The sequence below is a fragment of the Camelus ferus genome, chromosome 34 (genome assembly GCF_009834535.1).
Source record: "Camelus ferus isolate YT-003-E chromosome 34, BCGSAC_Cfer_1.0, whole genome shotgun sequence".
Lineage (NCBI taxonomy): Eukaryota > Metazoa > Chordata > Mammalia > Artiodactyla > Camelidae > Camelus > Camelus ferus.
Window position 1 is genome coordinate 20,418,320 of NC_045729.1, and position 27,879 is coordinate 20,446,198.

Genomic DNA, 27,879 nt, shown 5'->3' on the forward strand with positions numbered 1-27,879 from the left:
TCGGGATCAGGCCCCGAGGCCGTCCGTCTGGGCCCCGTGCTGCCGCCAGCACCCCCCGCGTGGGGGCGGGGCTCGGGAAGCACGGCTGTGGGGCCCCCCCCCCCAGAGAACAACCTTGCCTCTGAATGGGCTGCCCGACGGGCACAGTCAGGAGGACGTGCACTCAGGCTCCCCGGCCGCGCAGCCCCGCTGGGTGTCAGTGACGTGCCGGGGGGCGGCCCGAGTGCGGAGAGCGGCGTCCGGCACGCGAGGCCCCCCGCTGGTGCTCCTGCTGCTGTCAGTGCCATGGGGATTACTGTTGACTCTGGCCGCACTCCTCCCTGAGCCTGTCAGCAGCCCAGCCACGCCAGAAACCTCCCGCCCCCCCACGTGGGCTGCAGGTGAGCGGCAGCCAAGCCCTGCTGGCTTTGCTTCCTAAGTGTCCAACCTTTCCTAACGTCTCAGCTCCCGCTGCCTTGGGCCAGGCTGCCCAGCCTCCGCGGCCCGCCTCCCCCCGCCCCTCCCCTCGGCCGCAGTGGGGAGTGGGGGCTGAGGGTCCGCCGGTGCCTCCCCGTGTCCGTGCTTTGTCCAGCGTGCCTCCTGCCACCCCCTGCCTCTTCGACACACACGCTCACACCCCCACCGCCCTTCTGCCTCCCTGCCGTCTTTGTTTTGGAGAGAGGTAATTAGGGTCATTCATTTACTTTACTGGAGGTTCTGGGGAGTGAACCGAGGACCTGGTGCATGCCGAGCACACGCTCCACCAATGAGCTACGCCCTCCCCCTCCTCTGCCGCTTTTGATCTGCTGTGACCCCCTGCCACCCCCGCTCTGTCTTACCTTTAAAAACCAGGTCGGGCATCCTCTGGCTGGGAGCCTTCTCGAAGCCCCCGTTTGCTCCGGCTGTGCCATACCATCCCCGCCTCTCCCGGGCCGTCTTACAGTTCATCTCCCCTGAGCTGGGCTGTGAGACCTCGGGCAGGGCCAGGTCTCACTTACCGCGTGTCTCCGCACACGTGTGTCACACAGACTTGGCACATGGTAAACAGCAGCTCATTTCCGAAGGACAGGAGTACATCTGCCCCGGGGACGCGGTGCAGCCTCTGGCGTCTCCCAGTGGAGGGAGGTGGGGGTGGGAGGGGAAGGAAAGCACTGAGGGCGAAGCTTCTCCAGCTCCGGGGCTGAGGTCCCCCAGAGGGGACGGTGGCTCTGGCGGTAATGGACACCGCTCTAGGCCAGGCACGTGGATGGATTTTCAGTGGAGCCACAGCTCCTTCGTCTCTGGGCAGGCTGGGCGGACTAACAGGTACACGGTAGAGGACCAAACAGGGAGCTCGTACCCCTGGGAGTGCTGTGTGCAGAACACGGGAGGGCCAGTTCTGCACAGATTCCCGCAGAGCCCCGGAGGCAACCAGGACCAGCGGAGAGGCCCCACCCCGGCCGCTGGCGTAAGGGTCCAGCAAGAAACGCCGCCTGGAAGCCGGGGCTCCGTCCAGAGACACATCTACGTTCCCACAACAGACTTACAGGACAGGGCTTCTCGGCAGCGCTGGCTGGGTGGAGGAAGGACACAGGAGGCCGGAGGAGGCCCCGGCACTGGTCTCCACCCTGGCCCCCCAGCCCCTCCATGGACAGCGCTGCTCTCACTGTGCTGAGACGCCCAATGGCTGGCCAGCTGCAGGAAGTGAGAAACCTCCCCGGAGAAGCTAGAGCTTCCTCTCACTGGGCTGCGTCCTTCAGACTCTTGGGACACGGCTGGATGGGACGTTGGAGAACACCCAGGCTTCCAGACCCGGGTCTGACCGCCCCCAGCGCCCTGCGCCAGGAAGCTCCACCACCGCTCTGGGGCCTGGTTCTGCGCCCGCCCACCTCGGAGACGCTCCCCCACGCCTTCCCAACTAGACTCTGGCCCATAGCTGTCAGGTCTCCCGCCCTCCCTGCCCACCCAGGACACTCTCTACCTCCCCCTGCTGTGCCCGGCAGGGCTGTGCCGGCCGCTTGGAGCCCCAGTGCCTCCCGGCACCGCCAGCCCCAGGAGAACATGGCCAGCAGCGCTCAGCTCTCAAGCTCCCCCGGCATTTCAGGACCACAGCTGGCAGTTTTATCTGCGCCCTCTTCTCTGGGCTCCGTGCTGCTGCAGAGCGTTACTCGTGGCTCAGTTTGCTGAAGCCCTGCGTAGGTACACGAGGTTGAGTTAAACACACCGCGTGCTTGTAACCGCCCCTCCCCCCAAAACCGGAGGAGGGAGGGGGATGCCGATGGTTTGGAACCTGAAAATTAAGCAAAATGCTGGGGAGACGCACCAGTCTGCAGCCAGGCAACTGCCCACGACGCAGAGTGGCTCTGACCCGCCGCTGCAAACGGCGAGCTTTAAAGGTGGCTCCGTGCTCCACACCTGGGAAGCAGGCCGATCCCTCTGGAAAGAGAGAAGGCACGCGTCCAGGCAGAGCAGGCTCGGCGGAGAGGCAGGTGGCCTCTTTCTGGGTGGGAGTGAGCAGCCCTGTCACCTGCAGCCGGGGCTCCTGGCCCGCTGGACAAACAACAGTCTTCGCAGGTTGGCTCCAGGCCCCTCTCCCACCCTGCGTCCGCGTGACGTCCAGCCGGATCACGCGCAGCCTGGTGTTCAGAGGCCTGGACCTCATGTGGCACCTCCTGTCCCCGGTGCCACAAGCCAGGGACATGGGCCTTTGTGGGGTCAGCTGTTGGCTTCCTCCCTGGCGCTCAGCAGCTGGAACTGCCTTAAGGGGGGGCGGGGGGGGTGTCCTCTGGGAGGAGAAGCTCCTCCCAGAGGAAGAACTCAGAGTCGTGCCTGTCCCGGGCCAGGGTCCCGTGGGCGGTGACCAGCCTGGAGTCTCTGCCTGGGGCCTGCCTCGGGAAAGGGCTGGAAGCAGGCTGGTGGGAGGGTGTCCGTGGGGCACCTGGAGGTTCTTGAAGATGCTGATGAGGGTTTCTCTCCCTCCACAGTCATCTCCAAGCTGGCCTCTGCATGGGGAGACACCCAGGACCGTACATTCCAACAGCAGCTCCTTCTCTGGCTTTGCAACAAGACAGGGTGGTAGCAGCCACACCAGCTGGGCTACATCTCCGTCTGAAGGGCTCAGGGCGCCTCCTCCAGGAGGAAGGGTGAGCGGCACTGACGAAGGGGGGCGGGGAGAAGGGGCCATGCTCCGCTCGGAGGAGCCGGTCCCCTGTGACGCCCAGTTTAACCCCCATGAGGACTCCACGAGGCGCGGGTCACTCTCCTTCTACAAGTGAGGAGACAGCACCTCAGACAAGCTCCCTTGTCCCGGACAGAGGGCAAGTCCGCCTGACCATGGCCGTGTGTCCTGCCCCGCACCAGGCGGGATGGACGGGCGTCACCTCTCCAGGGCTGAAGGCGGTGCCGGGGTAGTGGGCCTGTGGGGACCGTCTCAGGCCTCCTTTCCACCTGGAAATTCAGGCTGCTGCCCAGAATTTGGGTCAGAGGAGGAAAGAGGAGAGTCAGCCTCTATGTGACATCTCACTCTGGTGCCTGAGATGACCCTGTGATGCATTTCCCGGACCCTCCAGAAGGGTCTCTGCACAGGGCAACGTGCACCTGCTCTCCCACGGGGGAGCCAGCACCCCGTCTCCAAGGGCACTTTGAAGGGTGCTGCAGTCTTTGGTCTGAATGAATTGGGCCTGTCACTTTCAAGGTGATTCATTCCAATAAAGGACGGAGGATTTGTTTTCAAAACAGATCACCGTGGTGTTGCCCTAAAAAGGCCCAGTGAAGCCTGCGGTGTGGGTCTGACCACACCGGGCAGGGGGGTGACCCTCCGGCCCCAGTGCACATCTGTCTGTTCACAGCAGGTGCTGCGACTGAGATTTCTTTCTATTTATACAAAACAAGTTAAAAAATAACGTTTCAGAAACGGGCCACTTGCTACCACAAATGTATTAAAAAAATTTTGAATGGAATTCATTTCTCCCCACTCAGGAAGCAACTCTGCACATGTATTAAGGTCAAGAATACACATATATTCTCAAAATACCTCAATTTTAAAGGGTGGCCAGCAGTGGAGGAGGCTGATGTTGCCCGGGGGTGAGCAGTCACCGACCGGGGAGGGCAGGTCCACGTGCGTCTGCCGCGCCCCACTCCTCGTGCCAATGCTCAAACGCTGCGTTTGCGGTCACGAGCGTCACGTGTCTGGAGGGTGTGCTGCCGGGTCTATCACGGGCGGGACCTTGTAGGAGACGTTTTAGGAACAGAGGAAGCCATCCCTTCGGAATCGGGAGGTCACAGCAGGCTCCCGGGCCATGTTGTGGCCGGTGGGCGCCAGGCCCCTTCCCACCCCGCTCTGCTCCTCAGGACAGAAGTGCCCGCGTCAGCTCGGAGCTTCCAGTGCACATCCGGGCTCAGAAGCTGTCAGGAAACCTTCCTCCCCGCCTCGTCCCCGCCCTGCCGGAGAGGACGAAGCTGTCTCCCATGCGGCTTCAGAGGCCTCATTATGGGCCTAGCACGAGCAGGGTGTAGAACTGAAAAGTGTGTCACCAGCGCTCGGCAGGGATGGGTGCCACGGCGACCCCCCGGAGGACAGCTCGGCGAGGGCTCCTCTGCGCGCTCCCAAGATGACGCCTGTCTCCGTGCACGCGGTCAGTCAGCTCCACGGCCTGCGTGTCCCGATCCTCGTGCCTGACTTGCACGGCTTCTCCCCGGAGGCCAAGAACTGGCTTTAAAATCCTCTGTGGCCTTGCTCTCAGCATGCTCTGCTGAAAATGACCAAAAGCTCATTTGGAAGCAGAGGCTGGTTGGGTCCAGAAGACACAGAGGAGCTAGTCTGGCTGGGATGGACGGAGCGTCACCGGGAACACGGGCCGTCTGTGGGCTCCCAGGACATCTACCTCCAGAAACTGGCGGGAAACACCTTTGCAGATAATTTCCCTTCTTTAAGGCCCAGGGAAAACGTGCCGACTGATTCTCACAAATGAAAGGTCTACTCTGTTGGGACATGGCTTCACTTGTTACTCGAGAGGTGGGTGAGGCCAGGGAGGCCGGCGGGGCGTGTCAGTGGTCACGAGGCGACACTGCCACCTGGCGGTTGGCACATTCCGAGTTCCAGGAATAACCGGAGCTGCTGACGAAAGAGCAGACAAGTCCCCAGAGCAGCCCTCCCCACAGGGAGTAACGTGTCTGCACACAGCCCGGCACACGTGAGGGGCGGCAGCCTGAGCCTGGCGTTCGCCGTGTGACACGAGCAAAGGGCTCTCCCCCCACCCCCAATTCTTAGCGCCAGGTGCACCGAAGGATGAAGCTGTTTACAAAAGTCCTTGATGAGAAAAGTCCGAAATGTTTTACTTCATGTAGCATATACTTCAAAAAAAGGCAGAAACATTTTGGGGAACAGCACTTGATGTGAAAGAACCTTGAACTGGTGGACCTTGAGGACGAGTTTAAAACCGCCCCGCTGTCACAGCGTCTTCTTCAAGGCCATCTGCGTCGTGCTGAAGAGATAAGCTTCGTAGATGATATTTAAGAAGCTGTCATCATTCTGGAAAACAAAATCAAAAGAGCCCCTGGGAAGGAGCGCTGGTGGGCAGCACAGAGGCTCCCTGCCCGGGAGCTGGACGGGCATCTCACCCCAAGGTGCTCACCTCCAGCCATCTGGGCTACAGCCGGGGCTGTGGAGGGGCACATGAGAACACAAGGGGGCCGCAGGCCGGCCGCACGCTCGGCTGCCGGTTCTCGGCGGCCAGCGGGCGAAGCAGCAGGTGCTGGCTGCCCGTGGCCCTGGCCTTGGCAAACGGGCAGCTGCTGGACTGGCGGTCTCTGGCCTCTCCTGCCTGACTAGGGGCTGAGGGAATCACGGGTCCAGTCAGAGGTTTTGCTTCTGATGCTAGAGGCATCTCCCTCCCACCCAAACCCTTGAACGCTCGGGCAGTTCGCCCAGGTCTCACGGGGCGTCCCCCACCCGGGGCCGGCGCCGTCCTCACGCAGGGAAAGGGAGCCGGGCTGCCCTGGTCTCCCTCCGCAGTCTCCGTGCAAGGGACGGCGTCCTAAGAGCAGGCAGACACGACAGCAGAGCGCCCCCCGCCCGGGAAGAGGGCATCTAAAGTGTGGCGTGGGGTGGGGGGGCACACGGGCCCAGGGAGAGGGACACACGACCTCTAACCACCAGGGCCAGGGGCTGCTCCCGGCTGTCAGAGTCGTGACTCTGCACGGAGATCTCTGAACAACGCAAGTGGAATGAGCCCGAAACACACGGAACTTTTAATTTACATTTCAGGCTTTTTTGTTTACTGCTCAGAGGCGTTCACAGATGTCCTAAGTCCTCATGAACTTATCATGAATGGCTTCAAAAAAGGTAGAAAAGACCTTCGTATTTATTTATGAAACAGCACGGGGTAGCCACCTGTGGTCGGCCCTCAGCGGCCTGCGCTCTGCTCCCACACTCGGGTGCAGATTGCTGGCCCTGTCCCTTCCTTCTCTCTGAGACACGTTCCCTTTGCAAAGACGGAGACTCCTGTCCTGTTGAGGAGAAAGTGTGCTGGCCGTGCTCTCAGTCACCTGACACTCAAGCGACAAAACCACAAAAACCTTGTTAAAGACTCTCTACCAACCAGACACCAGAAGAGCGAACCAAGGAGAAGCAGAAGCCCCCACTCTTCAAGGCCCTGCGCGGGCCCAGGGTGAGCCCTGCCTGCCCGCTCCATGGGCCCCGCCCGCACGACGTCCTGCCCGCATGCGGCCCCTGCTCTGCCGAGTGTTGGCTGAGGGACGTCAGGCCAGTCACTGCACCTCAGTCTCTTGGTCTCTAAGACAGAAAACCGCAGCAGGCTGCTGTGTAAGGGCTCACACCACCGGCAAAGCGCTGAAGACGGCGCCTGGCTCGGGGACCCGCACAAGCCTCACCCTCGCTCTCAGCTCACGGCGCGGTGGGGCGTGTGGCTGACACCCACCCTGGCCTTATCCTTTGTCACCACCACCGTTCCCTGCGGCCCCAAGGCTTCCTCCTGGGCAACAGTCCAGACGCTGCGGCCTGCTCTCACCTCTGCCCCCCGAGGCCCCACGGAGGATCCGCCTGGGCCTGCAGCACCCAGCACCCTCCCGTGGTGACCTGGTCACACGCTGCAGCCTCCTCTTCTGACAGGTAGCAGCTCGGAGGACTCAGTCAGTCCTCCAGGTGAGAAAACCCTCCCGGAGCTGAGACACTCGGAGCCAGTTTCTGAATCTCCTCCAGAACCGCGCACAGACACCGTGGGGTGCAGGGAGGGCGGCCCAGCAGACACCAGCGAGGGGCGCCTCGCGGGGCGGGGGTGGCCGGGGATGGGGGGCTCCTACCTGGACGAGGTGCAGCAGGGCTTCCTGAAGCTGCAGCTTGGTCAGGGGGCTGCCGGTGACCCCGGGCGGCTCCGAGGGCTGCAGGGGCAGGAGGAGGCCGGTGGGGGTGGCAGCTGGGTCTTGGCTTCTCAGGGGCAAGAGCCCGCTGGCCCTGTCCTGCGGCGGGGCCCAGGCGTGCTGGGTGAACACCATGGGGGACATGAGCAGAGAAGGGGCCGCTGCGGCTGGGACGCGCTGGGGCGAGAGGACCTGCGGGGGAGCCCGGAGATGGCTGGTTACTAAACAGAGACACGGGTGCGGGGGACGTGAAAGGAGCAGCAGAGCGGATGCAGGCGGTCCCGACGCAAACTGCTCGCAGCTGCAGGCGCGGGGCCGCTACCCGGAGGACCGACTCCACTGCCCTCGGTCTCACGTACACGCAGACTCTGCTCTGCACCTATGGTCTTTGTTTTCAAAAAAGGCAAGATTTCTGAGGAACGGCTGAAAGCCACTTGCCAAAACACAGCAGGAGGACCAATGAGGAAATATGTGATAAATAGAGAGAAATTTCTAATTTTAAACCCAATGCATTTGCAACGAATTTGTACCAATCCAAACGGAAAAAAAATCAGACCCGTCCCTAGATGTCCCCATAGGCAGTGGAAAACGGGAACGCGCCGGCTTTCTCCCTGCTCTGAGCTACTGGCGACCAGAGCGCCGCCTTCCTCGGGGGACAGGATACTTCTGAAGATGACAGTATCCCCTCTCGGGCAATCAGCGTGCATGCCATGGGGTCAGAGGGCACACCTCCCTTCTCCTGACTTCAGTCAGCTGCACCACTGAGACCCCCGCTTCCAGGGTCAGTGAAATGCTCCTCTGTTGACCCCAAGCACCCGGGCTGCGGCTTCTGCGGGGGAAGGGCCCCAGCTCCCCAGCTCTTCATGGCCACGTTCCCACGTGCAGCGCAGGCTCGGCAGGTGGGAGTGCTCAGAAGTGGGTACTGGATAATGAACACAGGATAACCAACTGTGGGCGGAAATAACCAGATGAGGTCAGACGTCTGGCAACCCAGAATGATTCAAAGCACCCTAAGTTTCCAAAGTCAAAGATTTGGGTTTCTGTCCACGTCCCTGTCAAGCCTTCAAACCTTATAAGATGAAGACTGAATTCCAGGAACGAAGCAGCTCTGAGTGGAGGGAGGCTCTGGGATTGCCAGGCAAAGACCCCCTGGACGTGCAGGCAGAAGGCGCACACGCGGCTCAGCTGGAGCGCACAGCATGGTGGGCTCTCAGTGCGCCAGGCCGCCCCAGCCCCGCCCCGCGCCCCCCGCAGAGCCTACCTGAAGCAGAGGAGCCTGCGTCTGCGTGCCGGGGGGCCGGTCCCTCCAGGGCTCCAGTGGGGTGGGCGCGCTGGCGCTGGGGGAGGCCACAGGGAACTTGGCGGCTAAGGCAGGGCGGCTGGGCGTGAGCGGAGGCTCCTGTGGCACCGTCTGAAGCCTCCGCAGCAGCTCCTGCGGGGTGGCCTGGCCGGGGCCCGCAGACGGACTGCCAGGCTGCTCCCTCCCGGGCGCCCGGGGCCCTGGCGTCTGCAGCGGGAGGGGATGTGCCAGCGGCGGTGGGACTGCAGGTGCAGGGATGCGGGAGCTGCCTCGCAGCTTCTCCAGCAGGTTCTGTGTCCTGGGAGCGCTGTGCACACCGGAGGAGGGCCCAGGGCTGCGGGGAGAGCCGGGCCGGGCGGGCACCCCAACGGCCCCCCTGTGGTCACAGGGCCGGCGCTCTGGCAGCTCCGACAGCGGGTGGAGGTCGGTGCCCCGGACCAGGAGCTTCTGGATGGCCGGGCAGAGCTGCTCCTCCAGCGAGGGTGAGGGTCTCCTGGCCTCCTCGTGGGACAGGGAGCGGACGGCCCCCGGCCTCACCGGGATCTTCTCCTGCGGCGGCGGGGGGTGCCGTGGAGGCCCCGCAGGCTCGTGACATGGAGCTCTGTCCTGCTTCCCAAAGAGAGCCGACAGAGACAGGTGCTGGGGCTCAAGGTCTGAGGTCTGGAAAAAATAAAGACACACACACAGTCTGGTTCTGCAGGGCAAGGGTGGGGGCAGTGAAGCAGAGCTTACTAGCCGATGATTTCTTCTGTTCACAAAGGGTCAGAGAGGATGAAAACACTTAATGATAAACTTTACAAATTTGAAAGCTTTTTTTTTTTTGAGAACTTTTTAATGCCACACATTTTCACAGCATTCTTCCCCCTTCCACCCACAAGGCAGCTGCTGATTTTAGTAACTGTCAACTGATAGCACAGGCATACGGCCCTTGATGGGCCCGGGGGTCACAGACTGGGGACCACCATGGCACAAAACCACAGACACTAAAGGGCGAAGAATCTCTTCAACAGGGCATCTATCTAACCCTACGAAGTACAAGACGACGCTGAGAATACGGAGAAATAGGAGGATTTCAGAATTCCTGGTAGCTTTTCACAGGATTATAGAAGTTTAGGGCTAGAAAGAAACCTATGCCATTGAGTCTAATTCCATCGTTTCAACTACGTAAGAGAAGCTTTAACGACCCCCATCAGAGAGTGACTCCAGCCTGGTCACCGCCCCGCCCCTTCCCGCCCCGCCCCTTCCCGCCCCCTCCCGCCCCGCCCCTTCCCGCCCCCTCCGCCCCGCCCCTTCCCGCCCCGCCCCCCGCGCCTCTTTCTGCTGCTGTCTATTGTTGGGCTAAGAAAACATGAGCTTCGTTCTCAAGTCAACACATTCTGGTTTCTCTATGAAAACAGAAAATTTCCATGGAATGCAAACTTTAAATCAAAGCTAAAAGATAATTAGAAAAGGCTTATTCTTTAAAAAAATTCAATGTAAGACTTGCATCAGTCTGACCTCCTCTGGTTATTTCCGCCACGTGATCCAGTACCCGCCTCTGAGCACCCCCCACCTCCCATCTTTATGTCTTTTGGCTCCATGTTCATTCTCAAAATTGGTTTAAACCAAGTGCTTCGGAAAAACCTCTAATGAGGAACAACTGTAAGAAACGGAAAGAGCCACCGTGCGCCTGCACTCAGCACTGGGACCAGCAGGTCAGCGAGTCTGCTAAGGCTGCACTGCTCTGAAAAACACACACACACACACACACACACACACACACACACACACACACACACACACGGAAGTGCGGTCGTGTTTGCATCCCAGATGCAAACCCAGCGACAAGTCACGGGGTCTACCGGGGGCTGTGATGCCAGTTCTCGGACCAGGGCTCCCACGGGCACACCGGCAGCCCCGGCCCCGGGGCGGGGGTGGGGGGAGGCTCTCCCAGGGCCTGGGAGACCAGCCACCGGCCTCGGAAGGCTATGTCAGCTCTGACGTGATACTTACTAGGTTATTGCTGTTTTAAGATACCTTTTTATCCTCTAAGGAGTTCAAATCCACAAGAGATTAGTACAGAATATGGGAAATGCCAAAAGCGAGAAAAAAAAAAAAAAACCCAACCCCTTTCTAGGAAGAGCAAATGATTAATAATGAAAAAAAATGTCTTCTCTGGGTTGACCCCCAAGCGGCTGAACAGCCCCGGGCCCTCCCCGTGCACCGGGCGCTGGCGGCGGAGAGGGGGCTTGGCACCTGGCTGGGCCGAGGGAGGCGCTGCGGCCGGCTGCCGGGCTTCAGCGGGACGGGCTTGATGAGGCTGGGGCTGTGGCAGACGGCAGGTGAGCTGGTGATCGGCTTGGGCTCGGAGCACGTCTTACACTGAAACGGAGAGAAGAACCTCACTTTGGTGTAAAAGCAGCTTTAATCCTCTTAAAAGAACATACCTCCTTGCTCTTTATTTTACCTAGTTGGTACTTTAAAAAAAATAGGTTTTCGTGTGCAAAGGGAAATCCCGCTGTCGCCTCTGATATGAGCTATACTTGAGTATAAATCAAATTCAAATTTAATTTTTCTTAGTTGCACAATTCAGTGCCCTAAAACATCACCCCCAGTGTCAGTCAGCCTGCAGGACCTCAGGCCCAAAGGCTGCAGGTTCTGCTTGAGAAGCAGCAGTTTAAACTCAGAGAGTGGAACAGTCCTCAGGGACGGACAGTGCTGGAGACGCCCCCGGCCCTGGCTTAACACCGGGGAGCTGCGTCATCCAGGTGACTAGCCCTTTTTGGTCTGTCACTGCACCCGTTCATCCACCACTGAAGACTCACCTCCACGGAGAAACTGCTCAAAACTGAACACCCATGAGCTCAGAAATCTGTAGCTCATTTTCCAGTTGTTTAACTGTCTATGCCTCTCCAGACCCAAATCACCTTTTTTTTTTAGGTCTCTGCATTCATTTCTTTTCTTTTTTTAAAAATGACTTCAAAATTGAAGTATAGTCCATTATAGTGTGTCAGTCTCCGGTGTGCAGCACGATTTCCCAGTCATGCATGTACATGTGTTCACTTTCACATTCTTCTGCATTAAAGATTATCACAAGATATTGAATACAGTTCCTTGTGCTCTACAGAAGAAATCTGTTTTTTAAATCTATTTTTACATATAGTACTTAATATTTGTGAATCTTTTTTTAACTTTTTTTTTTATTGAGTTACAGTTAATATTTGCAAATCTTGAACTCCCAAATTTATCCCTTCCACCCCCTTTCCCCCCGGTAACCATAAGATTGTTTACTACGTCTGTGAGTCTGTTTCTGTTTTGTAGATGAGTTCATTAGTGTCTTTTTTCTTTTAGATTTCATACATAATATCATATGGTATTTTTCTTTCTCCTTCTGGCTTACTCATCTCCAGGTCCATCCATGTTGCTGCAAATGGCATTATTTTATTATTTTTTACGGCTGAGTAGTATTCCACTGTGTGTGTGTGTGTGTGTGTGTGTGTGTGTGTGTGTGTGTGTGTGTGTGTGTGTGTGTGTGTGTGTGTGTGTAGACACCACAACTTCTTTATCCACTCATCTGTCCATGGACATTTGGGTTGTTTCCATGTCTTGGCTATTGTAAATAGTGCTGCTATGAACACTGGGTGCATGTATCTTTTCAAATTTGAGTTCCCTCTAGATATATGCCCAGGAGTGGGATTGCTGGATCATATGGTAAGTCTATTTTTAGTTTTTTAAGGAATCTCCATACTGTTTTCCATAGCGGCTGCACCAAACTGCATTCCCACCAACAGTGCAGGAGGGGTCCCTTTTCTCCACAGCCTCTCCAGCATTTATCCTTCCTAGACTTTGGAATGATGGCCATTCTGATGGGTGTGAGGTGATACCTCACTGTAGTTTTGATCTGCATTTCTCCGAAAATCAGTGATACTGAGCATTTCTTCATGTGCCTATTGACCATTTGTATGTCTTCACTGCAGAAGTGCTTGTTTAGGTCTTCTGCCCATTTTTGGATTGCGTTTTTTTTTCCAAACAACTTTCAAATACTTGGAAAGACACGCAGAGTTGGAAAGCGCACGTGGACTCTTCACAGAGAAGCTGAGGCACGACCAGCTCTGCCCCGCGCCCCCGCTGCATCACGCGAACACACGTGACGGGGGGAGGTGGTCGGGGGGGCAGTGCCCTGAAAACAGACGTCTCTGGGTGGCAGGGCCACAGGTAGTTTTATTTTCTTTCTTATACTCTTGAATTTTCTCACTGAACATCAAAAGACACTAATTTGTCTAATTTCACAAATTAGTCACAGCTGTATCCAGAAAACAGCTCTTCATTCTTGCTTTAAACCACACACACACAAGAGTCTTCAGTACAAAGCAGCCCCTCTGGAGGCGCAGCTCTGAGCCGGTGGCGCCCCGCTGGCGCCGCTGCTCCGCCGCCCAGGCCTTGGTCCCCGTGGCTCGTCTGCGCCCCAGGGCGCGTCCACCGGAGGCGGGGCAGGTGCCGGCCACCCAGCGGCCCTGCTCCTCCACAGCAGATTCACAGACAGCTGTTTCTTTGGGGGGCAAACATAAAATACTGGCCAGAATGAGGTTTCCCAATTACTTTATTAGCTTCACGTAAGAAGTCGTACCGGGAACGCTATCAACACCACATCCCTCCGGCCCAGAACGCGTCCTCCTCCTGCATTTCGGGGTCTTCGTGAGTTTAAGAAGCTCAGCGCAGGAGAGGGCCTCAGAGGTCAGTGAGTTTAATCCCCATCCAGAGACGCGACGTCTTTCTGTAAGAACAGCCCCAGTGTGCATCGCTCTGGCTCCCGACACTTCCGGTCATAGAAACCTGCTCCTCAGCAAGAGTTCCGAGGAGAAATCACGTTCCCTGGGCCTGGGAACCGCCTCCACGTCCTAACGCGCCTGCGTCGGGAGAGCTGATGGCACACACGTGCGGCAGCTAGAAGGCAGCGGGGCTTCGCGGCACAGACGCCCGCTGGGTGGATCAGAAGTGACGTGTTGAGCAAAGAAAAGGGACGTGAGCCTCCAAAGACTGAGCGTGTGTTGACAGGTGAAGGGGGACAGGGGCCAGCGGGGGAGGTGGAGGGCACCTTCAGGAGGCAGGGCTGTTACTCTGTCTGGGAGGAGCTGCAAACAGTTGTAGGGGCAGTGGCAGCAGAGGGCATGGGGCTGGCAGGACCATCTGAGGCCGCGTTGTGGGGTGCCTGGAGGCCAGGGTTCAGGGACCCGGTAGTGAGAGACCGAGGACGCGGGCCGGGGGAGGTGATGACGCAGGTGCGGCCAGGGGCTGCGGGACGCCACCTGGCCGGTGAAGGCAGAAGAGAGTTTCTTCGGTGTTCAGCTCACAGCCGCAGCCACTCACATTACGCACAGAACACGTGCTGATTTTACAGAATAGCAGGGTGCACACACTGACTCCACTTCCTGCACTGTCGCCTCCAGTCTGTGGGACGGTGATGAACAGAACGAACAGGTTCACGGTGAGGTGGGAGGAGCTGACGCCGCGTGACAGCGGAGGAACAGCGCGTTCTAGAGCAACAGACCGGTGAGTCGGGGAGGGAATAATCAGTCTGAGTGAAGAGACCTGGGAAAACCCCATGTGAAAAGCGGGCTTCAAAGGACGTGCAGACTCTGCAGGGCAAACAAAACGAGGCAAACGCTGCGTGTGGTGGGGACGGCACAAAGTGAGGCCCCCAGCAGGTCCCCGGGGCCGTGTGCACATCCGTGAGCCGGGTTCTGAGCGGGCGGACTGTCACCCGCCCGGGTCCCGGAGCAGAGACCGGGTGGGGGCCCCGGGGAGGGTGAGGGGTCGGGGCGGTGAGCAGGAGGGAGGGATGTGAGGCTGCAGCCAGCGCTGGGGGACCTGCACCTGGGGGTGGGCTGGTCTGAACACTTCGGGGGCTCCGACGTGCAGGAGTGGCCCGAGACGACTGAGGCGTGGGGCAGCTGGAGGGAGGCCCCGTGCCAGCCGCTGCGCCCAGACCTATGCCCCGTGTCCGAGAAGTGGCTGGCCAGGAGGTGCAGCGCCCCCCCAGCCAGAAGATTTTTAAGAAGGTAAAACACCATCAATTACACGGTTTTTGTGCATGTGTGTCTGTGTGGAGAGGAGGGAGGGAGAAGACAGGAAGCAGTGACTGCTCAGTGTCTGCGTGACTCAGCTGCTGGCCGTGCTACGCCGTCTTCACAGCACCCAGGTCCTCGTGGGCAAAAGTGTCGCTTTCCTGTGTCTGGCGTCGCACGGCGGGAAGCCCAGTGAGGTCACCGGGGTATTGTTCCAAAGTTCTGAAGAGCTACACATGACAGAAACCGGACCAGAGCGCGACGGTTCTGGGCGACAGCGTCTACTGGCTGCGGGCAGGAGGCACACAGCCCTTGGCGGGTTAGGCACGCACTGGGGCTCTGAGGGTGACTGGGGGGCGCACGGAAGCCCCCCGCCTCCAGCAGCGCCGGCCGGCTCCCCGCAGAGGCCGGGAGCTGCCGTTTCATTTCTCTCCTCCTGCCCCGCTGCCCCCTCCTGTCACCCTGTCAACGGGCAGTCAGCGCTCAGGACTCAGGTCCAGGCTCAGCCCTGGGGCAGGAGTGTTTCAAGGTGCTGTGTCCTTGGCGTCACGCTGCTGCAGGGTGCACAGTGGTCCAGGGTGGCGGCCCCATTCTTCCCAGGTCAGGTCTCCACCCACCTTCTCACCACTAACATTACTGAGGGCCCTTGCCTGCATCAGCGGCTGCACCGGGGGCCAGGGCTGCCATCCCGTCTACATTTAAAGCTGGCTTCTCTGGTAGAGAAGACAGTCCCTCATCCTGAATCCCTGGATAGTCTGGTTCCTGTGGCCAGGCAGCATGAATGCTTAATTCCTTCCCACTGACCACCAGTTTTCCGAGGAAGGGGCTGGACCTCCTTTCTACTCCTAGTGTCTAAGGACCTCCAAGGACAGCCAATAATTATTCACCATACAATCACTTCTTGGTGATTTTATCTCAAAGAACTTTCTATGGATTTGCGGCCACTGTAAATGGGGTTGTCTAGTACATTTTCTGACAAGAGACTATTTGTGTATAAGAGCTTCTGATTTCTTGGGCTGCCTTTTAATCCACTTAAAAGCAAACAGGCTTGAGCCACTAAAAGCAAGCGGAGATTTTGTTTTCCACACCACTCTGTGTGGTGGGAGGCAGAGTGGAGGCGTCTCCGTGGGCGGAACCCCCGGAGGGACTTCTGCGCGGCTCACCGGCAGGACAGCGCTCACCTTCGTGTACTCGTCTTTGGCTCTGGCCAGCATCCGTACGATGTCCACTTCCTTTTCCTCTCTGGAACTGAGGGTCATTGGTGGGGTTCCTGCTCCAGCTCCGTGGTGGGCTTTCAACTGTTCGTACTGAGTCAGGCTAGAAAAACAGAAGGGAAAGCCACACAAGAAAAGCCAGTTCAACACCACTCATCTTTCAAACCATCCAATTCTCACCCAGGCGTTTCTAGCTTGTTACAGTCACAACAGAGATCAGACTGCTTAGGGACTGAGAGGGAAAATGGGAGTTGAGGTCCTGAGTGCACTGAGCCCACGCACGAGGCCAGAGCGGGGTGGGCTGGCGGGGCTGTCTGCCCGCCCTGCCCCGTTTGGTACAGAAGGTTAACGACATCCTGAGCACAGGTGCGCACATTGTCTCGGCGGCTGTCACACACGCAGGACAGAGCTGGTGCCGTGGGGACGGAGGCCCTGTGGCCTCACAGAGCCGACTCTGCGCTTTTCCACAAAAAGCCTGCCCACTCCGCACTAAGAACATCTGAGAGGGCTCACAAGTTGCTGCGGAGCCCAGTTAAGGGTCCTGGAACACAGAGCCACCTGAGTGGCCAGTCGGGACCCTCCCCCTCATCCCAAGGGCCTGGGAGTCACAGCCAGGTGGGTCCCGGCGGCTTCGAAACACAGCCGCGACGCCCTCCCAGGGGAGGGGCTGATGGCACAGCGGCGGGTGTGTCTGCTGTCCTCCTGGAGGCCTGGGAGGGGGCGGAAGCTGCCGCAGGGACGCTGAGAGAACACTCCTCCTCTGAGCGCCGACTGCAGCCCCGGCCCGTCACCCCGGCCACCAAGCTGATGGTGAAGGGTCTGCAAACCTACCGGGGGCATCCTCCTGACCGAGACAGGCTCGGAATCCATGCAAACCAGGCTTCGAGCCTGCCACCAGCCGCTCTCCCGCCCCCGCTGGGAGGCGCCCACCGCAGGAGGATGCCGCCTGACTCAGCCCCACCGCAGGGTGCAGTCGGTCTCCACGAAACCCTGCTGTTGCTGCCATCGCGGTTCACAGCAACACGTGTGTCCCGGGGACGGGCTGTCGCGGAGGCAAGCACCAGTCTGAACACTCTCGATCACCACCCGCAGCTGGAGCTAGTTACCCAAAGTCAGCTACACAAGCAGGTCCTCAGGAACCAACCTTACTTTGGGACGTGCTCCCGCAGGCCCCACTGGTCACTCTGCCGTCACTCCACTGACCCGGGGTCTAAAGCAGAGCACTGGCCCTTCTGCAGGCGGGCCTGCTCTGCCAAACCCGTGTGGGCAGCAGGCGGACGACGGCTGCAGCAGGCGCAGGGCAGCATTCCGTCCCGAGGCTCCACGCCGCCGCGGGAAGCAGCGGCCTCCCAGGGCTCCAGAGCTGGCCATCCCGGAGACGGTGCTCACGCGGGCCGCGCTCTGGCCACGCCGGGGCCAAGAGGGGCGGGCGGCGCTGTCCAGAGCACAGACGAGGCAAACCACAAGGCATCGCAGGAGTGATGGAAAGAGACTGGCACGTGACAGAGCCTGTCTACTGAGCACCAAGCCAGCGTCGGCGCGGATATTTCCAAAGAAACGGAAAATGAAGGCTGTCCTAAGCCCCGCGGGGCCTGCGACGGGAGGACGCCGTGAGCTCCGGCTAGGCGCACGGTCTGAGGAGCCCCAGGGCAGGGAGGGCGCGGGAGACCCCAGAGAGTCCGGAGCAGCCACCGAACGTCCTCTCCGCTGACAGACTGTAACACGGCTGATTCACAAGTGAGGGTAACGCTGCCCTCTGGGAAGTGCCCACGGCAGACTCCTCACCCCCGCAGGAAGTGAGGTGAGCCATTCACAGGACAAATCTTACCTCGCAGAAACGTAAGAAGGTGTCATTTGTGTTTATTTTTCATTTACTAAGGGACAGCGGACGTGTTCCCGGCCACTGTGAAGAGGGGGGACGTGCTCTGCAGGGTCGCAGTGTGGCACGTGCGCTCCGACACACGGGGCACGGGGCCTGCCCAGTCCCGAGCCGTCGCACTTACTTTTTCATTAGTTCTGCGATCCTTTGGCACTCCTCCGTGTCATAGAACCAAATCCCGCAGATGGACGCTGCAAAGAACGCACCGAACAAGTCATGAGAGTCTTCAAAATCACAAAATGGAAAGAAATTCCCTCTCTGTCTTGAAGGAAATACTTTCTGAATAAATGAAACCAGTCTTTAGAGTTAAAGCTTGAAAACCCAACTCCGGAGTTTTCTAGGCCCACAGAGAAAGAAATCTGTGGAGGCGTTATGTGCGCGCACACGCATGCACGCACGCACGAGAGTACGCTGTCCTGGGAAACGCAGCACCCGAGCACAACGGGCACCTGGCGGGCGCCTCCTGCGTGAGCACACACAGGCTGGGCGTGCACCGGGCTCTAACCCGCGGTCGGAGGCGTTGCTGCCCCCACCCCCGCACACTCACACGCACTTCCACCCGCATCTTCCAGGATCCGGAAACCTGACACACTGATTAGGCCGAGAACCCTCTCCCCCTTCTCCCAGGAAGGTGCCGCCTGAAAGGCTGGCCTTCCCAGCCCCGAGTCAGAGTGGGCTGCGGGAAAGACGCAACTCCGTAATAAATCTCACTTCAGAACGTCTCACAGAGTATTTGCAACTGTTGACAGATTAACTGTGACTTGGCTTAATGACTTAGTAATGAGAGAACGACGTGGCCAAATACAGCTGCCATTAGTTCATTTAGCAATTTTCAAACAAACTGTGTGCGTCAGAGCGTGCCTGTCTGCGTCACTTTTACCGAAAGGCCGAACAGTCCCAGCACACGTGCGCAGGTATCGGGGTGAGGACCTGGGGGCATCAATCACGTAAAAGACAAAGAAACCACACACACACATCTTTAAAATCTATGGACGGGGCCATGAAAGCCAGCAAGACAGATTTTTAAAAGGCAGAAAAAACTTACAGTTTCAAAGTATTTAATTATATGAAATTACTTGGTCATTAAAACAGCTGCGATACTCTGACAGCCTTTTCCCCTGCTCACCGGACCAGTGGCTCCGCATGGCGTTTCTGCTTCTTGTCAGTGAAGACTCAGAGAGCAAAAGGAACAGGAGATGTCGTTTCAGTGCTGTTTCAAGCAGGCGTCTTTGGAAGGGTCCTATACGTCTGAATCACCAACTGCCAAAAGGTGGCCACGGGTGTCACTCTGTGTGATCAGTGCACCAAGAATCTTTATCTTACCTACTTGCGGGGGCCAGTGGGACAAAAGCCCAGCTTTCTCCCGGGGGCACTACTGCGTCCTCTTGGAAGTTCACCCACAGCCTCCTCTTTGAGTCACTGACACTCATGAGAAAACAGCGTCTGAGCTCTGAAGCCTGTGTGCTGAGAGCCTCACTGTCAAAAAGAAATTCCTTCTTTCCAAGATGGCTAAGCAAGCATCTCAGAACTGGGTCAGGGCTGTCCCAGGTCCCTCTTGCTGGTTCCCACGCTGGCTGCCCCCCAGGCGCCCGCCCTGCGTCCTCCCGAGTGAGAGTGGACCCATGGCTGACACTGAGCCACTAAGAGACCTGAATATATTGTGTGTTTTGGAGGCTTTAATCCTCGTTACAAAACCAAAATCTGGCTACACCGAAAACTTCCTTTCCTTGGAGACTGAATTTTCCAAAACTATCCCAGGAGAAAAGTGGCAGCCGGGAAGAAACCACATAATGAAGAAACTCACAGCCCAGCAGCAGGGAAAGCAGCCGCCTGAGCCTCGTCAGCGCAACACGGAAGGAGAAGTACTTTGGGTGCTGTTCTGGGGCACCTGGTGCATTTGTGGCATTTGACACAAGGAGCTAGGTTCTTGCAAGGACAGGGTGCCAGGGTCACCACGGACACGAGGAGGAAGCCCGTGGCACAGACCCCTCGGACGCCGGCGCGGGTGGAGGGAAGGCTGGGTGTGGGGTGGGCGTCCGAGGCACTGAGGGAGTTCCTCAGGGCCTGCCCACTGACCTCTAGAGCAGCATAACCCCCAGACTAAAATGGCTTATTTTGAAGCAGCTCTATTCACCCCAGTTAGTGCGGTTTGTCAAATTTAAATAGCCAGGGGGGGTGAAACACATTTACCAACAGTCCCGGCTACTGAAAGGCAGCACCAAGATAAACCACAGAACTGGCCTAACTTTTTCCTCCTTAAAATAGTTATACAACGTGAGCCACATTCCACAGGGAAGGGGCAGAGAGCTGTGCGTTCCGATGGCAGGTCCTGCTCTTGGGCCCCGTTTCCAGCCCTGACAGACCCATCACTTGTGTACAAGCAGCGGGTGGCGACCTACGAAGACCAGAGCCCGTCTGGGAGGTGATGAGCTGACGGGCTGACAGAAAGCATCACATCTCACTCCCAGTGCCCTGGGAAGCCGCAGGGTGAGGCCAGCCTGTGCCGGCAGCAGGAGCCGCAGGAGGAAGGGAGAAGACCAGGTTGAAAAGAGCCGAAGGAGAAGTGTGGCTCTGGGCTTCTGAAGCTTGAAGCCATCACTGTAACCAACACTTGCGCCTGGGATCCGGGGTGCAGACTCGTGGGGAGCTCGACATCACCGCGGGGACGGTGTCGGGGTCTGAAAAGGCTCCCGGGATAGCAGCCGGGAGCCCAGGGGCCCAGCCATGCTGCGAGCCTTCATCCCGCCTGCCATGCCCGCGTACCGGCCGCTGCCCAGCCGCCCGGCTGCCCCCGAGGCGGCCTCCCCGGGGACCCTGGTGCACGAGGCTCAGCTCAGCTGCTCCTACATCCATCCTGGAGGTAAGAAACCTGAACGCGGAGTGGCGAACAGGGAGAGCAGGTTGAGATTTACGCTAGAGCAGTCTAGTGACGCTAGAACGTGGCTCCCCACGCCAAGAACACAGCTTCTTGGCCGTCTTCTCCATGTCCTGAAATTGCACTTCCCTGGTCATGCCACGCTTTGGAAATTCTCGATCGAAAAAGCAGCCTCTGAGGCCGCAGGCGAGGTCACGCCGTCTGCTGCACGCCTGCCGCTCTGCTGTTGATCCTGCGGGGCGACTAGGGCAGGGGCGACCAAGGCAGCGGCATCGCCATGTTAGATTTCGTGTCTGAATACTGTCGGTCCAACAGACACGCAAGCTGAGGGAGCCGCATAATGCATTTTCTTCTTTGTAAACCTCTCCAGCTGAAAACTCTAAAGCTGATCAAAGTTTAAGAGGCCAGTTGAGAGGCCACAGAGGGACTATCAAATGTCCTTAAACACACATACATGGAAAGCCCTTGATCCTTACAGGCACGGTGCTTGAGTCCATTCTGGAAGTTCCTCGGGATCTACCTCGTCCAGTTTACGTCCCGACCGAATGTTTCTATAAATCTGTTGTTTTATGACATTTATCATTTGTTCCACATTTGACCCCAGATACCTTTCAACTCCAAATCATGAAGGTGGCTTGTGATGTCTTAACAAGGGTTCGGGCTAACACCCGAGCAGCGTCAGAGCACAAGGCGTATGTGCACACGGGTGGTCAGTGGTGACACTCGACTGCACCGGTGAGGCTGAAGTGGGGGGGGGGGTCAGGTGTCTGACTTGGTAACGCCCCTCCCCTGCCCTACTTGCTCTCTCACTCTCTTTAAAAATAATCTCGCCCATTTCTCCTGAAGGAATTGGAAATACATATTTTTCAGTCAGTATGCAGCAAAGAAGGCATTTAAGTTCTCTCTGTGCGCGAGGAAAGCCGTGGAAACCCGGCAGAGGGAACTACACAAACCTCTTCTGGGCACTTAGGGATAAGCCGCAAATTTTAAAACCCCTCAAACCCCATTTCCTTCATGAGTCTTTCTCAGATGAGTGCAATAATAATCCCAGTGGAAGGACCAAGAACGTCGAATCATGTATTTGGTGTAAACACTCGTTTTTTGAGGCTGTGCTCGAACACAGAATTCCTTGGCTGACCGTACCCCTCACCCAGTACAGGCCTTCATGGCTTCGCTCACTGGCGGTGCCCAGCGGCCGGCATCTGGTAGGGAGCCCGCACTCGGCTACTACCCTTCCGAAAGATCACGAGAGTGAAAAAACCGGAAGGCGAGAGCCATGAAATGGTGGAGCTGGAGGTCGGCCCAGCCACGCAGGTCAACGGCCTCGTCCGCCCGTGAAGGTGCCTCACCCGGTTCAGCCCCTCCCCGCCACACACGTGAAACACGTCGAGTGCCAGAACAGTTTTCCTGTTTGACTGATTTGCAGGCTTGGTTGTAAGAGACGGGAATCTGTGTTGTCTAAACTAAGGTTCACGGGAACTCTCAGGAGGACACAAGGAAGGATGGATGGAGGTGGGGGTAGGGAAGGAGGAAGCGGGGAGGAGAGTGTGGAAGCAGGTTCCGGCCTGGCCTGGCCTGGCCTGGCAGGGCGAGGGCAGGGCAAGGGCAGGGCGAAGGCAGGCTCTGGCCCCACAGCCAAAGGGAAGCAGGCTGTGCTTGGCCGCTCTAGGCCGAGTCGGTACTTCCACCCCATTTGGAAAGCTTTGCACTAGAAACGCGTTCCCTCCGTGTGTTCTGTAATGTCTTCAAAGTAACGTTCCCTCATGCACCTTCTGCCTTCGCTTTGCTGGCCAGATACGGACGCAATCTTGTAAAACAAAACCCTCACTGGCCCTGACAGTCCACAGAGCACTGTTATCTCTGGCCCTGGCCTGGCTCTCCTCACATGACAGCTTGGCGGCACCTCACCAATCAGGGGTCCTGTGGTCTCCAAACACTGCAAGGTTCACAGTAGGTGAGAGGCCGTTTCTCTTCTATGGGTGACTAATCCTCACGCACATTTTGGGGGAAACAGTAGAAAAACAAATACTAGGAAGTAAAAACAACCTCCCTTGTTCTAAATAAATTAACTTCATTCCAAAGGTGATGCCACAAACAACAGCCTCTCGGCGGAAGCATCACACTAACTTGGATTTAATTAATACGTGTGTCCAACTATAAGTGAGAATTCATGATCTTCAAAGAAAAAGATGGATTTCTCTTTTACAAAGTTTCCATTTGTAACAAATGCAAGTTGTCATCAGAGCTTCCAAGTCTTCAGAGTCTTCAGCCCCCGAAGTGGGGTCCTGAGGTCTGGCACTGCCCCCGGGTTCACAGGAGGTCATGTGGCATCTTCTCCATTATTTACTAACTTCCTCGTCTTACTCATTTTAGGGGGATGTTCTCTAGGAGATTTAACAGAGTAAATAAACATTAAAAAAATTAGGAAGAAGAAAAAGTCATAGGTAGTAATAATACATCTAAATAGGAAAAACGTGCTCTGTTTTGTTGGCCACTTAACTTCACATTTTCATTTGGTCCATAACCTTGTGGGTTAATCCCCGAATCTCCCTGGCCACAAATAACAAGCGTGGACTCCTGAGGTGTCTTCCCTCTCCACGTCCTCCAGGTGAAGCAGTCTCACCTGTTCCTCTGCTGCCACAGTTTCTGTACATCCCTGGACTGGAAAACACAGCATGTGCCGTGATTAAGTTCACACGACCACTCCCACAAGGGCCCTAAGCCCTGGAGGCGACCTGAGAGCACAAGGCCCAGCACGGCACAGCTGACAGACCCTCGCTGCGCTGAACTAAATCTAAGGCATCGGGGTCTGTCCCACCTTCCAGCAGCGTCACCGCTGCTCTGACCTGATATAACAGCGCAGTCCGCAGGCACGCCGTCCTGCCCACCGCCTGCGCCCGCCCTCCCCGGGGCTCACGGCCCGGGCTCTCCCCGCGTCCTCCCTCACCCTCCTGGCCTCACTCACAGTTACTCTGCTTCAGACGTCTGGGGGTCTTGGGCACACGCTCTGTTGATGGGACCCTGTCACCAGCTCCCCGGGACCGGGTGTCCCACTGGTCCAGCACCACACGGGTGTAGACATGCTGATTTCGTGTGTATTTACTTTGACAACAGTTCTACCAAAGGCCAGCCTCACAGACGACCTGTCAGGCACCGGCAACTCAGAGCTCAGAGAATGCAATCAATCTGCAAAACCACACACATCTCTTCAGAGTGTAACTAACAGTACTTTGATCCAGAACTCGTATTCCATCACGCCTGCTGACAGCACTCTGAGGGTCACACTCACAAGCCCCTCAACTATCTTAAAACAGAAGATTTAGACGCAATGTCAATTTTTCCAGCAACACGTTGAAAATGTGTCATATGAAGTGAATCTCAACGTAGCAAAGTATGTCTTGTCTCACGTAATTGCAGTTTTGTGAGAAATATATGTTTAAAACAATATTTCTACAGGTCAAAAACTTGTTCCATTGAAAAACAGACCTTCTCATATTTTAATCAGATCACTTAATCAAGTGTTTACTAACTATAGAAAGAGCTTCGTTGAAACGCCCTAACTACAAAAACACACGATCACTGAAAAAAGCCTCACAAGCAGAGCCCAGCGCTACTTCCTGACCGAAGGAAAGCGAGTCGCAGTTTCCGCACTTTCTCCGTCTCCACCTGCATCCGCAGTGGTGCGTACAGCAGACACCACTCTCCCCAAACCCCTTCTGCTGTAAGTGGTCGACTCATGGTTCGGTCCTGTGATTAAATAAGAGCCCCAGGGGTGTCTGTAGGAAAACGCTAACACCAGTTCTTGCTCAAGCCTGTTTTCTTTCCCCCAAATCCACGAGAACATGACAACATGGTAACTTTTCCTTCTGTGTGCTAAGTAATAACCCAATAGTCCCAAATGAAACTACTTTCTGAGTGATTTGGGGATGAAATCGAGTGATATAAAAGCAGACTGTAAGAGAACAGACACGAACCCTATGCAGACCCACTGAAGCTTCCACGCACACAGCCCTAGAGATAGCTGGAAGGCGCTCTGCTCTCCGCTCGCCTCAGACAATGTTCTGGAATCCAGTGCTCCTCTGCCAGATGTAGACTTCTCCCGTGTCAGTCTGGGCTCCCAAAACAAAAGGTGCCACACAGTGGCCTCCACGCCACACCCGCAGTCGCAGGGGCCCAGCAGCCGTGCTGAGCAGGGGGTTTTGACTCTAGGGGGCTCCAGGAGTTGGACACACCATCCCTGAGACTGAATGCGAACGCAGTGTACAGATGCAGGCGGTTCTGGAGGCGGGGAGCACAGGCCCCCAGGACAAGGCCGGGCACACGGCCGGGCACAGAGACCGTCGGGGAGGGGGAGGGGGAGGGGGTGCACGCGCAGGCAAGATGTCATCCATCAGATGCTCAAAGGGGGTTGTGACCCTGAAGGTTAAGAGCGGCTATTTGAGGCTATCAGCATACCAGTAAATGTCTCAAACTGGAAAAACACTCAATTATCTGTGGGCAAATAACGCACCTTTCATTTTCTTAGTAATACATTTACACAGGGTTCACTTTTAACCTTTCAAATTGCTTTTGTAATAACTGCCTGAACTGACTCCAAGGTTAAGGAAACAGATGATAAACTTGCAAGGTCCTGGACTCTGCTGGGCTGGCGGGCCTCTGGCCGCTCCCGGTGCAGGGTTCCGGGAGGGGCCCCCCAGCACAGGCGGACCCGAGCGCCCTCGGCCACGCAGCTCCGCCTCGGCTCCTGCGGGCACGGGCTCCATCTGCGTCACGGTGTCGGGAAGAGGGAGGAATTCTGGAAGCCGGGCAGCTCGGTGGCTCTCTCCCAGTCACCCCAAGCAGAACATCCCCAAAGCTGGACAGAAACATCAGGCATGTGCGCACGGAACAGCTAGGGATGAGCATGAGACTCTTGGGAATTACGTTCAGCACACTGCACCCACCCAGTCCTCGTCCACATCCATTCATTTCCTCTGTTTACTGGGAACCGCAGGATACAAGCAGAACACAACACGTGGCCTCTGCCCACAGGGCCTGCAGGTTACTGCTCTCGCCACTGTCTCCCCGTAGTCCAGGTGATCGATAACCAGTCAGTTCGTGGCGGTGTGGCAGGCGAGCAGCGTCTCACAGGATGCATTCTTTAGTGAGCAGCGCTGCTTCCAAGCTGTGACCTGTCCTTGTTTGCAGATGTGACTTCCTCACTGCTGTCATTTACTGTGGGTGTAGACAGGTACTCTTCAACGGGAGTTTGGGAAGAAACTAAAGTGCTCACCTCATAGTATGTGCTAGAAGAGCCATCGAGAAAAGACCTCATTACATTTTAAAATCACACCGTCCACCACGTACCTTGTTCTAGGGCCAGGACTGCAGAACAGGCGCTGAGACTTCTCTCTGCTAGAAAACTGACTTTAAAAAAACTGACTCTTAGGAAAAAAGGTGGAAAGTCTACACCTTTTATTCAGGAAAAGATTAACTTGTACAGGTTTTCATATCTGCAGCAAAAGGACACCCTTCCTCTCTGAAGCACGTGGAGAAAGCAGACGTCCCAAGCCAGACGAGAGGGGCAGGCCCTTCTAGTGATCTGGAAGTGAGACAAGCAAAGCAAACATTTCCATCCCCTCAAACCACTCAGAACTTTCAGCTGAGGTCACGTCACACGGCAGGCTTCGCAATGTCGGTTTACAGCCCTGAAGACGCATTTTAATGACAGTTGTATTTCCCGTCTGAGGAAGCCAAGACACGAACTGGGGAAGAGTTAGCATTAACATCTAATCAACTCAGGAGAGCAGATCAGGGTTGGATGAAAAGTAGTTAACAGATGCCAGGATAAAACCGGGGGGGGGGGGGGGGGGGGCGGGGAACAAAACTGTACTTAAGTACTGATTTCTTTAAAGTCTCCTTTTATAAGGCTCCATTGTTTCCACTGAGAAGTAATCAATACATTGTTGCTTAAACAATAGATAAAGTATGTTGTATTTACCAGAACATAAAGTGTTCTGTTCAGCGAGTTTTGACAATATGCCCTCACGTCACCAACCAACCAGAACAAGACAGAAAACGCCTCCTTCACCCTCTCCAGTCGACAAGGGCGCCGCCTCCACCACCAGCCCCGGCGACACGGCCCCTTTCTGCCCTCCCCCGCGACATCGTCTTGCCTGTTCGCAGACTTCACACTAACGGGATCAGTCAGCGCACCCCGCTTCTGTGGGTGGCTGCTTTTTCTTGCCATCATGTTTTTGAGATCCGTCCATGTTGCTGAACATACCAGTAGCTCGTTCCTTTTTGTTGCTAAGTAGTGTTTATTCCATGATATGGATCTGCCAAATTTGTTTATCCATTTACTTATTATGGACATTTGGAATGTTACCAACCTTTTAAAATACCACCCTTTTAAAATGTTTAGATCAGCTCTATTTATAATAGCTCCAAGCTGGAAACAACACAAAATACCATCAACAGGTGGGTGGATAATCACCATGGAAAACTGCTCACTAATAAAAAGGAATGAACCACCGACTCAAACTGCTACATGAGCGACTCTCCAGGCTGTCGTGCTAAATGAAAGAAGACCAGACGCGAGCACTTACCGGGCGGTTTCCCCGTTTTAAACTGAGACAGAGCTCACTTACGGTGCTATATATGTTTCCTGTGCACACGTAAGAATCACGGCTCACGACTTCCAAAGCTTACAGTCCGTGTACAGTTGTTACGAAGCACCGGCACCTCCCCGAGCCGTGCGGAGACCCCTGCAGCTGCTCTGTTTTACACGGAGCAGCCTGTGCCTCTTCATCTCCCGCCCGGTACCGCCCCTCCTGCTTCCCTCCCCCCAGTAACCACTGGTTTGCTCTCCGTGAGTTTGCTTCTGTTTTGTTACACTCACTAGTTTATTTTTCAGACTCCACGTGTAAATGATAACATACAGTATGTGTCTCTCTCTGACTAGTTTGCTAAGCGTAGTACCCTCCAGGCCCACCCATGTTGGTGCAAACGGCAAACTTCCGCTCCTTTCTGTGGCTGAGCAGCGTTGCGTTGCGCACCTGCACCACATCTTCCTCACCCAGCCACCTGCCGACGAACACTGAGGTTGCCTCCGCGTCCTGGCTACTGTACACAGCGCTGCCATGAACTCTGGGGGGCACTGTCTTTTCAAATTAGTGTATTCGTTTCCTTTGGATATATACCCAGGAGTGGGACTGCTGGATCACATGGTAGTTCTGTTCTCAGTTTTCTGA

General features: G+C 56.6%; 2 protein-coding genes and 1 long non-coding RNA gene across 5 annotated transcripts in view; all 3 read right to left on the reverse strand.

The window, feature by feature from the left end:
* Nucleotides 1-654: 654 nt before the first annotated feature.
* Nucleotides 655-3,748, reverse strand: LOC116661351. 2 transcript variants are annotated; one of them, XM_032473291.1, is made up of 3 exons: nucleotides 2,486-3,748; nucleotides 2,282-2,394; nucleotides 655-2,149 (listed from the first exon to the last, which is right to left on the reverse strand). In XM_032473291.1, the coding sequence occupies exons 1-3, from the start codon at nucleotides 3,140-3,142 to the stop codon at nucleotides 2,134-2,136; spliced, it is 786 nt and encodes a 261-aa protein (XP_032329182.1). In that variant the 5' UTR covers nucleotides 3,143-3,748; the 3' UTR covers nucleotides 655-2,133. The 2 variants fall into 2 exon arrangements, with proteins under 2 accessions (XP_032329182.1, XP_032329181.1); XM_032473290.1 differs by having other exon boundaries at nucleotides 2,282-3,748.
* A 131-nt stretch (nucleotides 3,749-3,879) lies between these two features.
* Nucleotides 3,880-27,879, reverse strand: part of DCP1B (decapping mRNA 1B) — a 43,963-nt gene continuing 19,963 nt past the window's right edge. The window contains exons 4-9 of one of the 2 annotated variants that reach the window (XM_032473288.1): nucleotides 17,897-17,963; nucleotides 15,861-15,996; nucleotides 10,871-10,996; nucleotides 8,597-9,295; nucleotides 7,279-7,527; nucleotides 3,880-5,488 (exon numbers count right to left, since the gene is read on the reverse strand). In XM_032473288.1, the coding sequence (XP_032329179.1) occupies nucleotides 5,408-5,488; nucleotides 7,279-7,527; nucleotides 8,597-9,295; nucleotides 10,871-10,996; nucleotides 15,861-15,996; nucleotides 17,897-17,963 (1,358 nt within the window). In that variant the 3' untranslated portion in view covers nucleotides 3,880-5,407. The remainder of the gene's footprint in view (nucleotides 5,489-7,278; nucleotides 7,528-8,596; nucleotides 9,296-10,870; nucleotides 10,997-15,860; nucleotides 15,997-17,896; nucleotides 17,964-27,879) is intronic. The other variant, XM_032473289.1, reaches the window with a different exon arrangement.
* Nucleotides 13,197-15,854, reverse strand: LOC116661352. The gene is made up of 2 exons (XR_004317230.1): nucleotides 14,693-15,854; nucleotides 13,197-14,148 (listed from the first exon to the last, which is right to left on the reverse strand). It is a non-coding gene; the product is annotated as an uncharacterized LOC116661352 (long non-coding RNA).

Bases quoted from the DNA above. Each gene is read 5' to 3' on its own strand.
- LOC116661351 (XM_032473290.1), bottom strand. From the start codon at position 3,142: ATGGCCCCTTCTCCCCGCCCCCCTTCGTCAGTGCCGCTCACCCTTCCT. The intron at 2,150-2,281 runs GTGCGTCTCCCC...GTACCTACGCAG, and splicing joins AGTTGCCTGGCTGCAGACTG to GGCTTCAGCAAACTGAGCCA.